Source organism: Urocitellus parryii, assembly GCF_045843805.1.
Source record: "Urocitellus parryii isolate mUroPar1 chromosome 8 unlocalized genomic scaffold, mUroPar1.hap1 SUPER_8_unloc_1, whole genome shotgun sequence".
Taxonomy (NCBI): Eukaryota; Metazoa; Chordata; class Mammalia; order Rodentia; family Sciuridae; genus Urocitellus; species Urocitellus parryii.
This window is the reverse complement of record NW_027551785.1, coordinates 203243-216214: the sequence shown is the minus strand read 5'-3', so window position 1 is coordinate 216214 and position 12972 is coordinate 203243. Positions and strand designations below refer to the sequence as shown.

The window sequence follows — 12972 nt, the reverse complement described above, 5'->3', positions numbered from 1 at the left end:
CAAAGTGAGGATGGAGACCATCTTCACAAAACAGAAGTTGATAGCATGTATACTACTCAAGGTATAAGACATTGCATTTAACATTGTTATAAATGAAAGGGAGATTCAGATCAGTCATCAAGGGCTCCAGAGTGAACAGCATCTTCATAACCTCCATGCTTATCATCTTTACTTTCTGGGTGTAATTTAATAAGGTCATCAATCCGAAGAATGGTAATTGCCGCTTCTGTTGCAAATTTCAAGCTCTTCACTTTAACTACAGTTGCTTGCTTGTTATCTCGAGGTTTACCATTGATCAAATCAAGACCAATCCTACAATTAAGGTGAAATAGCTGATTAAATGATTTCCCACAGGTTGCTTAGGTGTCCTGTTATTTCCAATTATTCCATTCAAATATTAATCTTGAGAAATACTGGCTTTATGGTTACACTTAACAAACACAGCACTGTGCAATACAAAAAGGAAGAAACCCTGTTCCCAGACATCTAAAACACGTTATGTGCTGCATGATAACATTTTGGTCAATGAAAGCCCAAATATAAACATTGGTCCTTCCTAGAAGATGATTACTATTACCTATACCTTACAATGTTCTCATGATGATCACTGTGAAAAGGAGAAAAACTATATGCTTACCATTTTAGATTTTTACGTTCTGGATTAACTTGAGCCTCATTATGAAAAGCTCTTAACTTTGCAACCAGATCTATGGAGTCTTGGGCAGCATTAACTGCCAGTGTATTAGGAATAACAAGAAGAGATCTTGCAAACTCTGCAATAGCAAGCTGTTCCCAAGAGCCCTAAAAGGAAAAGATAATTAGTTTCTTTTCAAAAAGGAAAATCCTAAGGTTCACAGCAGCAATTAAGATCCCAGACAAAGCATGTCAACAAAATGCCAATTATAGCCCCTCTTGAAAATCAACTCTTACCATGCTGGTTGCATAGTTTTCAAGGTATATGGAAAGGGCTGCTTCTACAGCACCCCCACCAGGAACGACAGATTTGGACTCCAAAACTCTTTTCACCACACAAAGAGCATCATGTAAAGAGCGCTCCATCTCATCACACATGAAATCATTTGCCCCACGTAAAATAATCGATGCAGATGTTCGTGCCTTAGTACTAATAAGAACAAAAAGTAAAACTGTTAAAAAAGAACATTTATGAATACTATACAAAAAGAATATCTAGGGCTGGGATGTAGCTTTGTGATAGCTCTACCACATTTGTCTAGCAAGCTCAAGGAATTGGGGTTCAATCCCCAGCATTGTAAAAAGTGAAAAAAGAGGGCTGGGGTTGTGGCTCAGTGGTAGAGCATTTGTCTAGCAAGTGCAGAGCTGTGAGTTCAATCCTCAGCACCACACGAAAAACAAACAAAAAAAATATATAAAATAGAAAACACTGTCTAGACCATGCAGAAGAGATGAAAGTAACTTCACCTCAATTTACAATGGCCCCATATTGTTTTATCCCACGCGTATAACTGCTTACATCACTGAGAGACTATAGCAGCAAATAAATGGGAAGGAAATTTTTTACGATGAAATCTGTATAGCTTTAATTTGGAAAGTAGCTCTTACTTTTTGATTAAGATCAACTCATCATCACAAATTCTCTCCTGGACCACTTCTTCTGCTTGTCCCAACATTGTAGCTTCAAAAGTTTCTTCACCTTCCAAATTGGCCAGGGTTGACAGAATAGTTGCTATAGGAGTTAAAAAGATCTCTAAATATTGTTTCCCATGATATTAAAGTCTTAAATAAAGAAACATTTATGATAAAAGTGATGCATTACAAATTAAAGGCTTACAGCTAATTATCAGATAATTAACATTTATATTTTATACTAATATGAAACTATATCATTTTGAAGTGAATAAAATCAGTTCATGAATTCCCAACAAACTAAAGAACTTTTCCAGTTCATGAAAAATAGCTCTATATTTATTGTGGATAGTGCTGAGTGTTTTTGAAGCTGCTCAGTGCCAGTACTCCAATGTTAGGCTTGTGCCAGGGTGTCGCGACCCCTCGCCGGCAAGGGAAAAAACGACACAGGATTCTTCCTTCAGCAGTTTACTCATAATGAAAAGACAGGAACAAGAGAAGAAAGCGCGTGCCCGCCCAAGCGGTCGGTCTGCCCTAGCTTAAGTACCCAGCCTTGCCAATGAACCAGCACCACGTAGAAGAGTCTAATAGGTGCAGCGCAGCGGAAGCAGGCCAGAGCCCAGCCCACAGCCCAACAAGGAGTTGTTTAACAACTCTAACGGCTGAGTCATCAGAAGCAGGAAGCCAGCGCCATTTTCAGGGTGCGGTCGCCGGCTCCCAACAGTTCCCCCTTTCTGTTTTACAAGCAACAGGTAAAAGTAGAGGTCCTATCTCCATTGTGCAAAAAATGGCCGCAAATAATGGCACACTCCTGAGGGGCGCCTCCCCAGGCGAGTCACCATTTCGACCGATGCCTTTTTCATGGAGGTGGGACGTCGACATCAAACCCACAAACAATAGGACATGCTTTTCTTGGGACTCAAACCTAGAGCTCCCAAGTGCAGTGCCTTGCCTCGCATCCTGTATCGTGATGATGGTGAATGAAGGGGGACAGCTGAGGCTGCCTTCGTAATGCAGACAAAATTAAGCTGGCAACACCCCAAGAGAAAGACACGGACAGTAGAGAAGGGGAGAAATTCGGTTGTAACATCCGCTATTGTTAGATAAAGGTCAAGACGTTCCCGTGGAGCACATATGTCGTGGCCTTGTGAGCTGGCCACCTTGACATGCAGAACAAGGAATTGGGGGCTGGGCCCCGGGGGCCAGGGAAGGCCTGCTTCCAGCAAGTCAACCTCTCTTGCATGTCAAGGGGAATCAAGTAGCCCCTGTCTTAGGTCGTCCACTGTCCCTGCACTGCTTACCCGTCTCTGGGGAGGCCCCATTCCCCTGGCTTAGGTTGCAGTGCAAGCGTGGAAGTTGCCCGTCACTGGGTACTACAAGATCAGCTCAGGGTGTTGTGGCCAACAGGACATTGTTATGGTAAGTGTTCAACCGCCTCCAAATACAGGACCCATGACCATCACCATCAAATGGCAGGTGTAGTTGGACCATAAGATTAGCTAGCAAAGATCCTAGTGCAGAAAGGCAGGGAGGAAAGATATGCACAGAGGAAAGATCAACATGTACAGAGAAACACAATGTGTCAAATAATGAAACAGTAGAAAAGTTATCAATAGCTGCTACAGTATCCATAGGCAAGGTCGGCCAATCCAGGGTGGCAGAGTCATTAGTAGTGAAGAAAAATGAAATCACACCAGTCCGAGAAATAACGGGCAATGGATATGGCCACGTCTCTATCACCACCCAGAGGAGTCGTTCTGCAGTCCAGACGACCTCATGTCCGATCACCATCAGGAGAAGCATCAAGCACCTCATCCTGTTCATCTTCATTCCTCCCTCCTGACGGGGCTTGAGGAACTCTCCGCACGAGGCGCTCTGGCACCCACAATGGTTCCGTTCGATCCTGTGGGAAAACACAGACAGCACCTCGTGCCCATGCCAGCATGGGATCAGGCCCATACCATTGTCCAGAAAGTACATCTTTCCACTTAACATGCCCAAAATTCGGGGCAGAGGGCAAACAGTGCCTAGTCGCAGCAGAGCGCCCTTGGATGTCCAGATTCAAAAAATTAATAGTGAATAGAGCCAGGGAGAGGCGCTCTTTCGGGGTGTGGCCTAAGCCAATTCCCCCTTTTTGTTTTATTAACATCTCTTTTAGAGTCTTATGAGCATGCTCTGCAATACCCTGAACTTGTGGATTGTAGGGTAAACCATGGACAAGCTGGATACCCATCTGGCTGCAAAAGGAAGAAAACTGTCGTCCAGTATACGCTGGACCATTGTCCGTCTTAATGGTCTGTTGCAATCCCCAGGCTGTCCGGGCTTCCAAGCAATGCGTAATAACACTTCCAGCCTTTTCACCAGACAAAGCAGAAGCATGGATAATGCCAGAACAAGTATCTACAGACACATGGACATATTTAAGTTTGCCAAAGTCGGGAACATGAGTGACATCCATCTGCCATACAGTTAAAGGCCGCAAACCACGAGGATTTACGCCTACAGAAAAGGGATGATGCAAAATGATACAATTAGGACAATCCAATATAATCTGCCGAGCATCAGCACGGGAGATAGTAAAGCGCTTCTGGAGTGCTCGTGCATTAACATGAAACTTACCATGAAAGTTTCTAGCTTGATCCAAGGAGGAAACAGGGAACACCCAAGAAGAACGAGTAGCAAGATCAGCTTGGGCATTGCCAGCAGAAAGAGCACCCGGTAAACCTGTGTGGGCTCGAATATGCAAGGGGTAAAAACAGGCGGAGCGATTCCAAATCAATGTTTGAAGATGGAGAAAAAGGGAAGACATTACTCCTGATGTGTGTATGGGACCCACTGCCTCCAACACCTCCAAAGCCTGAACCACACAAACAGAATCTGATATTAAATTAAAAGGAAACGGACATTGTTCAAATACTTTTATGACAATTTGCAGCTCCACCCATTGTGGATTGCCAGGAGCAAACTGATGTAGGATAGGAGGTTGATCATTTACCACATAGGCTCCAATACCAGTTTTAGATCCATCTGTAAAGATATTTGCAGCTCCTGGGATAGGCGTAGAAGAAGTGATTTTAGGGAAAATAATAGGATGTTCCTTAACAAATGTAATAAGAGGATGTGAAGGATAGTGATTATCTATCTCTCCTGAAAAAGAGCATCGTAATATAGCCCAATTATCCAGGTTAGCACACAAAACTTGAATTTGTTGAAACGTATAAGGAACAATCACAGACGTTGGAGAAAAGCCAAAAAATTGTATACTTTGTTGTACCCCTAACATAGCTAAAGAAGCAACTGCATCAGGATAATACTCAAGAGATTTTCCAGGGGATATACGTGGATGTATCCATAACAAAGGACCATCTTGCCACAAAACTCCAGTAGGTTGCCGTACAGTGGCGAGCACACATAATTGAAGAGGCTTATCCTCTTGAAGCCTGCAAAGGCTAGCATGTTGTATAGCCTTTTCCACTTTAAGCAACACTGACCTGGCTTCCTCAGTAAGATGTCACCTTTAAGAATTTCATACAAGGACTTTAACTCAACATTGGAAATATGCAAGTAGCCCCTAATCCAGTTTATGTCACCCAATAATTTCTGAAAATCATTTAATGTATGTAATTTATCAGTCCTAAGAGTTATCTTTTGGGGTGTAATAGTTTTACAAGAGATACTAGCACCAAGATAATCAATAGAGTCTCCTGTCTGCACTCCACCAGGTGAAATAAGCAAGCCCTTCAATTGTAGCAAATGCACCAAATCAACACAAGCCGCTCCACCTGAGTAAAAGTGAAAGAAGCATCTACACCATAAGTGTGAACAGATTCTGCCAAGGTTTTAATTATTTTAAAATCTAAAGGCTCATGGTATCTTCCCCTATTAGGGTCCTGAAAAAACGGGTACGCTAGTCCCATGTCTGTATTAACTGTTCTCCAAACCTGTGCATGAAAAGTTCTCCCGGAGCTTTGGACTCCCCCCACATATGGGGGCGATGCAACAGGCACTGCATCTTCTTCTAAACTCTCAACCTCTTCTTCAAAATTAGATTTATCCCCCTTCTCATGGTAGGCTTTCATGCTCTGTGTCTTCCTTTTTTCCTTTTCATTTTTATCTTACGTAGTTGTTGTAACAATACGTCCAGGTCCTCAGAACTCTCCGAGCCGCTTGTGTCCTCGGGTGTTTTTAATTCGGTCTAATCTGGATAGAGCCTTCTCCTATTTTTATTTTCAGGCTCTTTTGCCCTTTTACTACTCTTACTCCTAAAACTCTCTGCCACTTCGCTATGTGACCCCTCCGATCCTTCCTCATGTAGTTGTTCAAGAACGGCCTGACCCTCACCCACAGCTTCCTGGCACTTACCGTCTGCTATACATCCTCTAACCAACTTCCAAAGTGGTATAATGCCATCCTCCAAAGTACCTTGCTCATAAGCGAAATCCAGATCTCTCCCTAATTTGTCCCAGCTGGGAATTGTAAGACTCCCTGAAAAAACAAACCAAGGAGCCGCTATATCAGCTTCTCTTAAAAACATCCGCAAAGTACTCTGTTCCACCCCAAGTCCTTTTGAACGCAGCAGCCCATCCAGGGCCAAAAAAATTGGGCTTGAAGAGGTAACACCCATAATATTTTCAAAATTATGAAGAAAATGAAAATACAAAAGCCCCGCTCTCTCTTTATCTCCAGAGGAGCGTCCTATTTTATTATTTTTTCCCCGCTCTCTCTTTATTCACAGAGGAGCTGCCCCGCTTTAATCGCGGATCCCACTCACCTGGGACTTATTCCCGCTCTCTCTTTATTTGCAGAGGAGCATCCTATTTTATTATTTTTTGCCCGCTCTCTCTTTATTCACAGAGGAGCGTCCCGCTATTTGCTTGCGGATTCCCACTTTACCTGGGAACTTACCGGTGCACCACCCTTACCGCTGAAAGTTCTGGATCCTGGGTTCGAGGAATATTCCTCCCCATTCTGGCCACCAACTGTCGCGACCCCTCGCCGGCAAGGGAAAAAACGACACAGGATTCTTCCTTCAGCAGTTTACTCATAATGAAAAGACAGGAACAAGAGAAGAAAGCGCGTGCGCCGAGCGGTCGGTCTGCCCTAGCTTAAGTACCCAGCCTTGCCAATGAACCAGCACCACGTAGAAGAGTCTAATAGGTGCAGCGCAGCGGAAGCAGGCCAGAGCCCAGCCCACAGCCCAACAAGGAGTTGTTTAACAACTCTAACCGCTGAGTCATCAGAAGCAGGAAGCCAGCGCCATTTTCAGGGTGCGGTCGCCAGCTCCCAACACCAGGGAATGCATATCAACACAAGGTTTTTTATTCAAGATCTTGCAGTTGTAGTACCTCCAGAAGCTTTAGCAATACGCTTAAGGTCCTTTTTCAAAACTCTTCTAACTGCCATGGCGCCAGCCTCCACAAAGTACTTCAGACACATATCATCAATTCCACCAGTGGTTAGAATAACGTTGGCACCCGTTGCCAGGATCTTCTGAATTCTCTCCTTGGTGATATCTGATTCTCTACAGAGAAAGTATTTTCGTTAACTCGTTACTTTCGGTGTTTTTTAATACTACAACTCTTAACTTCCATCGAATACTTTTCACAAAGATTAGTGTAGCTCAATGGTACAGTGCTTGCTTAGCATGCACAAAGACTTGGGTTCAATTACCAGCACCACAAAATAAAAACTCCAAAATACTTACCATGAAATAACTGTAGGCTAAGTTGTATCAACTGTTCTTTCCTACCCAGAAGCAAAATTAAAATTAACCACTTTGCTCTCCTCAACTCCAATTTGAGTTCCTATCAAGTATGGTTAGAAAGAAATAGGAGGCCCTGCCTTCAAGAATCTTATAGGGAATTACCAATTTCTCAGGGCAAATGTTTAATAAAGGGATCAAGAGTTAAACTACAGAAATAAGTAGGACCAGAATATGAATCTGGCAGGACACATTAAAGAGTCTAGATGGCTAAGATGCTGGTGTTTCGAAGCAACAGTAGTATTACCAAATCTGATTCTTTTTACATGAAGTGAGGACTTGAACCCAGGGCCTCATGCATATGTTAGGTAAGTACTAAATACTGTACCTCTGAACCATACCCTGCTATCCTTTGAATCTGTATTTTCAAAATGATGCCAATGTCCATATGAAAGTTGCAGTGGAAAGATTAAGGACTGAAGACATGGGGACAGTAACTGGGGATACAGAAGTATCCCTTATGAGGACCGACAGCATGAACGAAAGTCAAACTACAGGCACAGGTAAATGGGAGGTATGGGCTTGGGGCAGGTTGGGAAATCAAGAGCACAGTTTGGGATGTTGTAAGTTTAAAGTCTCTGTTATTCAGGGAAGGCTGCAAAGAGGAAGTCAGTATATAAATCATAAGCAACTCTAGTAAGGAAATATAGATTCAAAGTCAATATACAATTGAAGTCATGGAGTAGATGAGATTATTCAAAGATTTTTTTCAAGTAGTCAATCATGCATTCATTTTGGTCAATGATAGGCCAAATAAACAACAGTGGTCCTATAAAAAATTATAATGAAGCTGAAAAATCCTTATCACCTACTAGCATTATAGCAGCTATCTTGTCACAATGCAGTGGACACACGTATGTAGTGATGATTATTATAAACTAATGACACTTATCAGTTGTACTAAAGCACAATCAAGCACAGTACATAAAACTTAAATGATCAAAAACGACTGTTACTCGTCTGTAGACTTACCATACCTATTGCCTCTGCCTCTCAGGTAAGTGAGACTACAGACTACAAGGATGTACCACCATACTTAGCTTGTTTATTATTTTATAGAGTACTACTACTCACCCAGTCTACTAAATAAGTACTGTGTACCAGATACTGAAGAACCAAGGCTACAAAGCCAAAGAAATAATGCCATCTCTATATTCAGAACTCACATTACAGTTGTATACATAGCAGAAACTGTGTAAGCCCAGGAAGACAAAGACTGGGAATAACCCAGATTGAGGGAAAGCCTCCCCTCTTTAAAGGCATGTTAAGACAGAATTGGCCAAAGGCTTGATAAAGATCAAGAAAAAGGAGGCTGAAGATGTCAACTGACTTTCATGCTAGTGTTATTAGTGACCCTGACACTGGAGAAGAGGGATGAAAAAGGGATCGAAAAGTAAAGTCCCAGCAAACATGTTTACATCACTCTTGTGGCACCTGCTTGATAAGAAAGGACAGGGAGTAACTATGTCAGGTGGATGAGCAAAATGCTTTCAGGACAGGAGAGCTCCAAGTGGAATCCAGCAAAGGAAGAGTTGAGTTAAAGATGCAGTTGTTAAAGAACAATCAATGAAGGAGGGCTCTAAGGGAACAGACTCTGGAAAACATACTGCTGGAGAATTCCCCTATGATAGAAGGAAAGAGTAAAAGGATACACATGCATATAGATTTCGAAGATGGGCAGCATTTCTAGCTTTTGCAAAGATTTCTTGCAGTCTTTGGTTAGTTGTTTATTCAAAGTAACCAAATAGCAAAAAGTAAATAAATAAATAAAAATAAAAACACACTTCCAAGAAGTAGAGAATAGAACAGCAGTTATCAAAGTCTGGGAAGGGTGTGGGGGAAAGATACAAAAAGTTTAATGGGTACAGGGACAGGAAGAAATAACTGAATGTTTCAAAATACCTAGCAGAGAGGATTCTGAATGTTCCCAATACAAATAAATGTCTGAGGCAACAGATAATGATTATCCTGGTCTGATCATTACCCAAAGTGAAGCCACACTGCACTCAAATATGTAGTTACTACATGTTAAAAATAATGATAATAATAATAATAAAATGAATGTGGATAAAGTGGAAGAAAGCAGGCAAAATCCCTGGGAGCAAACTACCTTCACAACTAGCTCTTCCTGTATGCCAATCGAGTAACACCATCTGCAGTCCATAGTATCCAGTATACAGTAGCAAAAAGTCTGAACTGCTTCTTTGAGGAAATAGGTTCTTGGCTTTTATACCTTTAATCTCAAATCAATTCATAAAGCCAAAATTCCACAAAAAGTTCAATTTTCACAGAAGTCATAGCACCCCAAATCCCTTTTAAAACATCATCACATTTCCTATTTTTTTTCTAGAGGTTCATGTAGAACAGTTTGATTTGGGTAAATGTTAAGTTTTCCAAAACTCTGATACTTAAAAAGTCCAGTTCTATAGCCATCAGAATGATGACTATTCTGTCCTATGAGAAAACTCATTCTTTCCAGTCTACTGTCGCCTGGTTCAACACAAAGGAGTTTTACAAACACCCCTGACAAAGGTAAAAAATCTCTCAATATAGTGCCTGGTGTAGTGATGCATATCTGTAGTCCTGGCAGAGGAAGGCTGAGGCAGGAGGATCACAAGTTCAAATCCAGCCTCAGCAAAAGTGAGTTGCTAAACAACACAGTAAGACCCTGTCTTTAAATAAAATACAAAATAGGGCTGGGGATATGGCTCAGTGGTCGCCAAGAACCTGTGTTCAATCCCCAGTACTAACAGATTAAAAAACAAAACAAAACCAAAAAACCCCTCAACATACCTCTGTCTAATTTGGTCCAATTTTTCAGGGTCTGCAATAATCACTTGTACACCAAGCTTCATTTTTGTTTTCTGTAGGCTGAAGTCAAGGCAAGCAATTTTTGCATTAACTATTCTCTTGGGCATGCCTATAAGTGAACATAATATTTTGTGATAACTATAACAATATTCAGTTCACATAATACACCTATCCCTAAAATTAAAATAAAATTATTAAGCCTTCAATATAAAGGCATTAAGGGGAGATATTTCTTTTAATTTGCACGCATCTTAACTTTTTTTATGTGCTCAAGTTACAAAAGATGTATTTTAACTATAGAAATCTCATTCTATGATTAAATCTCAAACCTTACCCTGAGATCCCACCACACAGTTAAGTGCATAGCCACTGATCAGCATGCTCTCCATCTGACTTCTCCCATGGGCTTTCAGAATATTAACAGAATTGATAGGATAGCGAGGCTGGCCTCTCATATCTGTGTATTTGATAGCAAGTACAGCATCTACTACCATATTAGAGAAGAAATCACCATCTCTAAGCTGATAGTTAAGGATAACAACAGAACGAATGAACAAAGGGTACACATAAAAATCAAAGGCAATTGAAAGTGACTTTCTTTTTAGCAATTTCATCAAAGAAAAAATATTTATCAAAGTGACTTATTACTTATCACCATCCACAATTCATATCACTTACACATGCTTTACATTATATTTTTACCCTTGAAATACAAAGAAAGCAACAGGCAATTTCAACACAATGTCATATCTCTGACAGATTTATCAATTTGCATTAAATTGATATTTAAAACTTTTACTGTTTAAAAAAAAAACCCCAAACCTAAATCAGGTTCAATCCCTAGCACTCTACCCACCAAAGGGGTAGGGGTGCTAAACTTTACTTGGATGCAAGGATACATTCCAATAATTTTGGAAGACATGGAAGTCTTAGCAGCATTAATCAGGCAATCTTTTCCAAGTTCATCTATGTTAATAATTAAGTTTTCACTGATATAGCGCCCTGTTTCCCTGTTTAAAGGGACAGAAAAAACAGTCAATTCAGTACTCAAACCTTTTAATGTTATCACATTTAAAAAGACACTTTTTATATTTGTTTTAGTTATGAGTGGACACGATATCTTGGTTCTATTTTTATGCGGTGCTGAGGATCGAACCCAGTGCCTCACATATGCGATTCGAGGCCAGTGCTCTCCTCTGAGCCACAATCCCAGCCCTAATGTTATCACATGTAACAGTTTCAAAATGTCAAAGGAAAGGACTTTTTTGTTCGGGAAGCTTGCGGCAGATTGGGCTTTGTTGTGGGACTAACAGGCATGACCTTGCGAGTCTGCACTTGGTTAGTATGGGGCCAGGTTTTCCAAGGGCCACAGGGGAAAGCCTTCAGTTCCCAAAAGACGGCACCCTTTTTGAGGAAAAAGTGTGAACATTGCTCTGCCTCCTTTCCTCCCAATACCCAATTACTGTGTCCACGCTACAATGATGGGCTTAAGGGGCCAGACAACCCAAATACGGTAACTTCAAGTTGTGTCTCGGGGGCCGAGCTTGGTGTAAAGGGTAGTCTGCAACAAACTGCCTTTCTATCAGGTGATTGGTTGGCGCCTAGCGTGATTGCAAATTTCTTTTGGCAGTGCCCGCAGTATCCTGAAGGAGTACAGGTGCCACCCAACCCTGCAGGTCTCCCTATACCAGTATTGGAGTTAAAAACTCAAGGATGTCAGGGTGAGCCAGTGGGTGCTCAGGACAGTGCAGGGCAGGGTCCTTGAGTTGGGGAGGCACCTCACCGAGGGCCGATGAGGCCACTGTGAGCCGACGTAGGCAAACGAGGATGGACGAGGCAAGGAGGAACTGGGTCCTGTCTGAGTGGGCATAGTAAGGGCCACTTGGAGGAATTGAGGATCACTTGGTTTGGGCAGAGGAAGGGCACCATCCAACTGTCTTCTCTGCTATGGTAGGCTAAAGAGGAGGTGGAGGGCAGGGGCACCAGGAGGCCAATGTGTCTGTGGTATGGCCCAGCCTGGTGGTAGTGGGGACAGAGAAGGAGCCAGTGGCAGAACCAAGAAGAGCTGTGTGCACTGTTGTGAGGCAGGTTGCTCAGAAAACACACCAAGTCCCAGTTTTGTCCAGATTGAAGAGTATTTAGCCGGCTGGCCAGTGACTGCCCCCCACAGGAGGGGTTATAACTGTCTCTGCAAGGAACAGCCCCAAGACTGAGCGTTTTAGGATATTTAAAGGCAAAAATCACATCCGGGTTGACATAACTGCAAGCTAGGAGGTACAGAAGCTGAATTGGGCAGTTAGCGAGACAATGCAATGGGTACATTGGTAATGCTCATGGGACTTTTCAGCTTGGTATAGCAGCAGGCAAGCAGAGGCGAAGGAGATCAAAATGACCCTATTTCAGTACACATTAGAGAATGGTTACGAATGTATAGACAATCAATCTCTGTAGATTGCCCAGGAAAAATGGAAACCAAAGAGAATAATTTGACATTGTATAAGAATTGCTATTTTGTGTTGTCAAGTATGTTATGCTAGGTAATGGGTACAGGGGTGGGGCCTTCCCATGGCAGAAGCATTTCTTACATGACATGGAGACTCGGGGTAAAATGGAGTCTGTTTGGTTATTGCCCATATAGCCTGGACCATAACATGCACAGTCAAGGTTCGCCCTGAGTAACTTGAAAGACAGACTTGCAGTTACTGAAGTTTTATGAGGATTCTGGTGTGCTATATAGGAGCTGGATCTGTAGTGGACAGCACTGCAGAAGAGAAATGGTAGCCTCCCAAACAGCT

General features: G+C 42.1%; 1 protein-coding gene and 1 non-coding gene across 2 annotated transcripts; both read right to left on the bottom strand.

Moving 5' to 3' along the window:
- Nucleotides 1-108: 108 nt before the first annotated feature.
- LOC144251519 (T-complex protein 1 subunit alpha-like) lies at nt 109-11162 on the bottom strand. Its single transcript, XM_077794388.1, has 8 exons — nt 11077-11162; nt 10512-10693; nt 10160-10286; nt 6951-7126; nt 1582-1705; nt 931-1123; nt 638-801; nt 109-312 (listed from the first exon to the last, which is right to left on the bottom strand). Exons 1-8 carry the CDS (start codon nt 11097-11099, stop codon nt 111-113), a joined length of 1191 nt encoding a protein of 396 aa, XP_077650514.1. The 5' UTR covers nt 11100-11162; the 3' UTR covers nt 109-110.
- On the bottom strand, nt 1401-1528 carry LOC144251527 (small nucleolar RNA SNORA20). The gene has a single exon (XR_013342685.1). It is a non-coding gene; the product is annotated as a small nucleolar RNA SNORA20 (small nucleolar RNA).
- Nucleotides 11163-12972: the final 1810 nt, after the last annotated feature.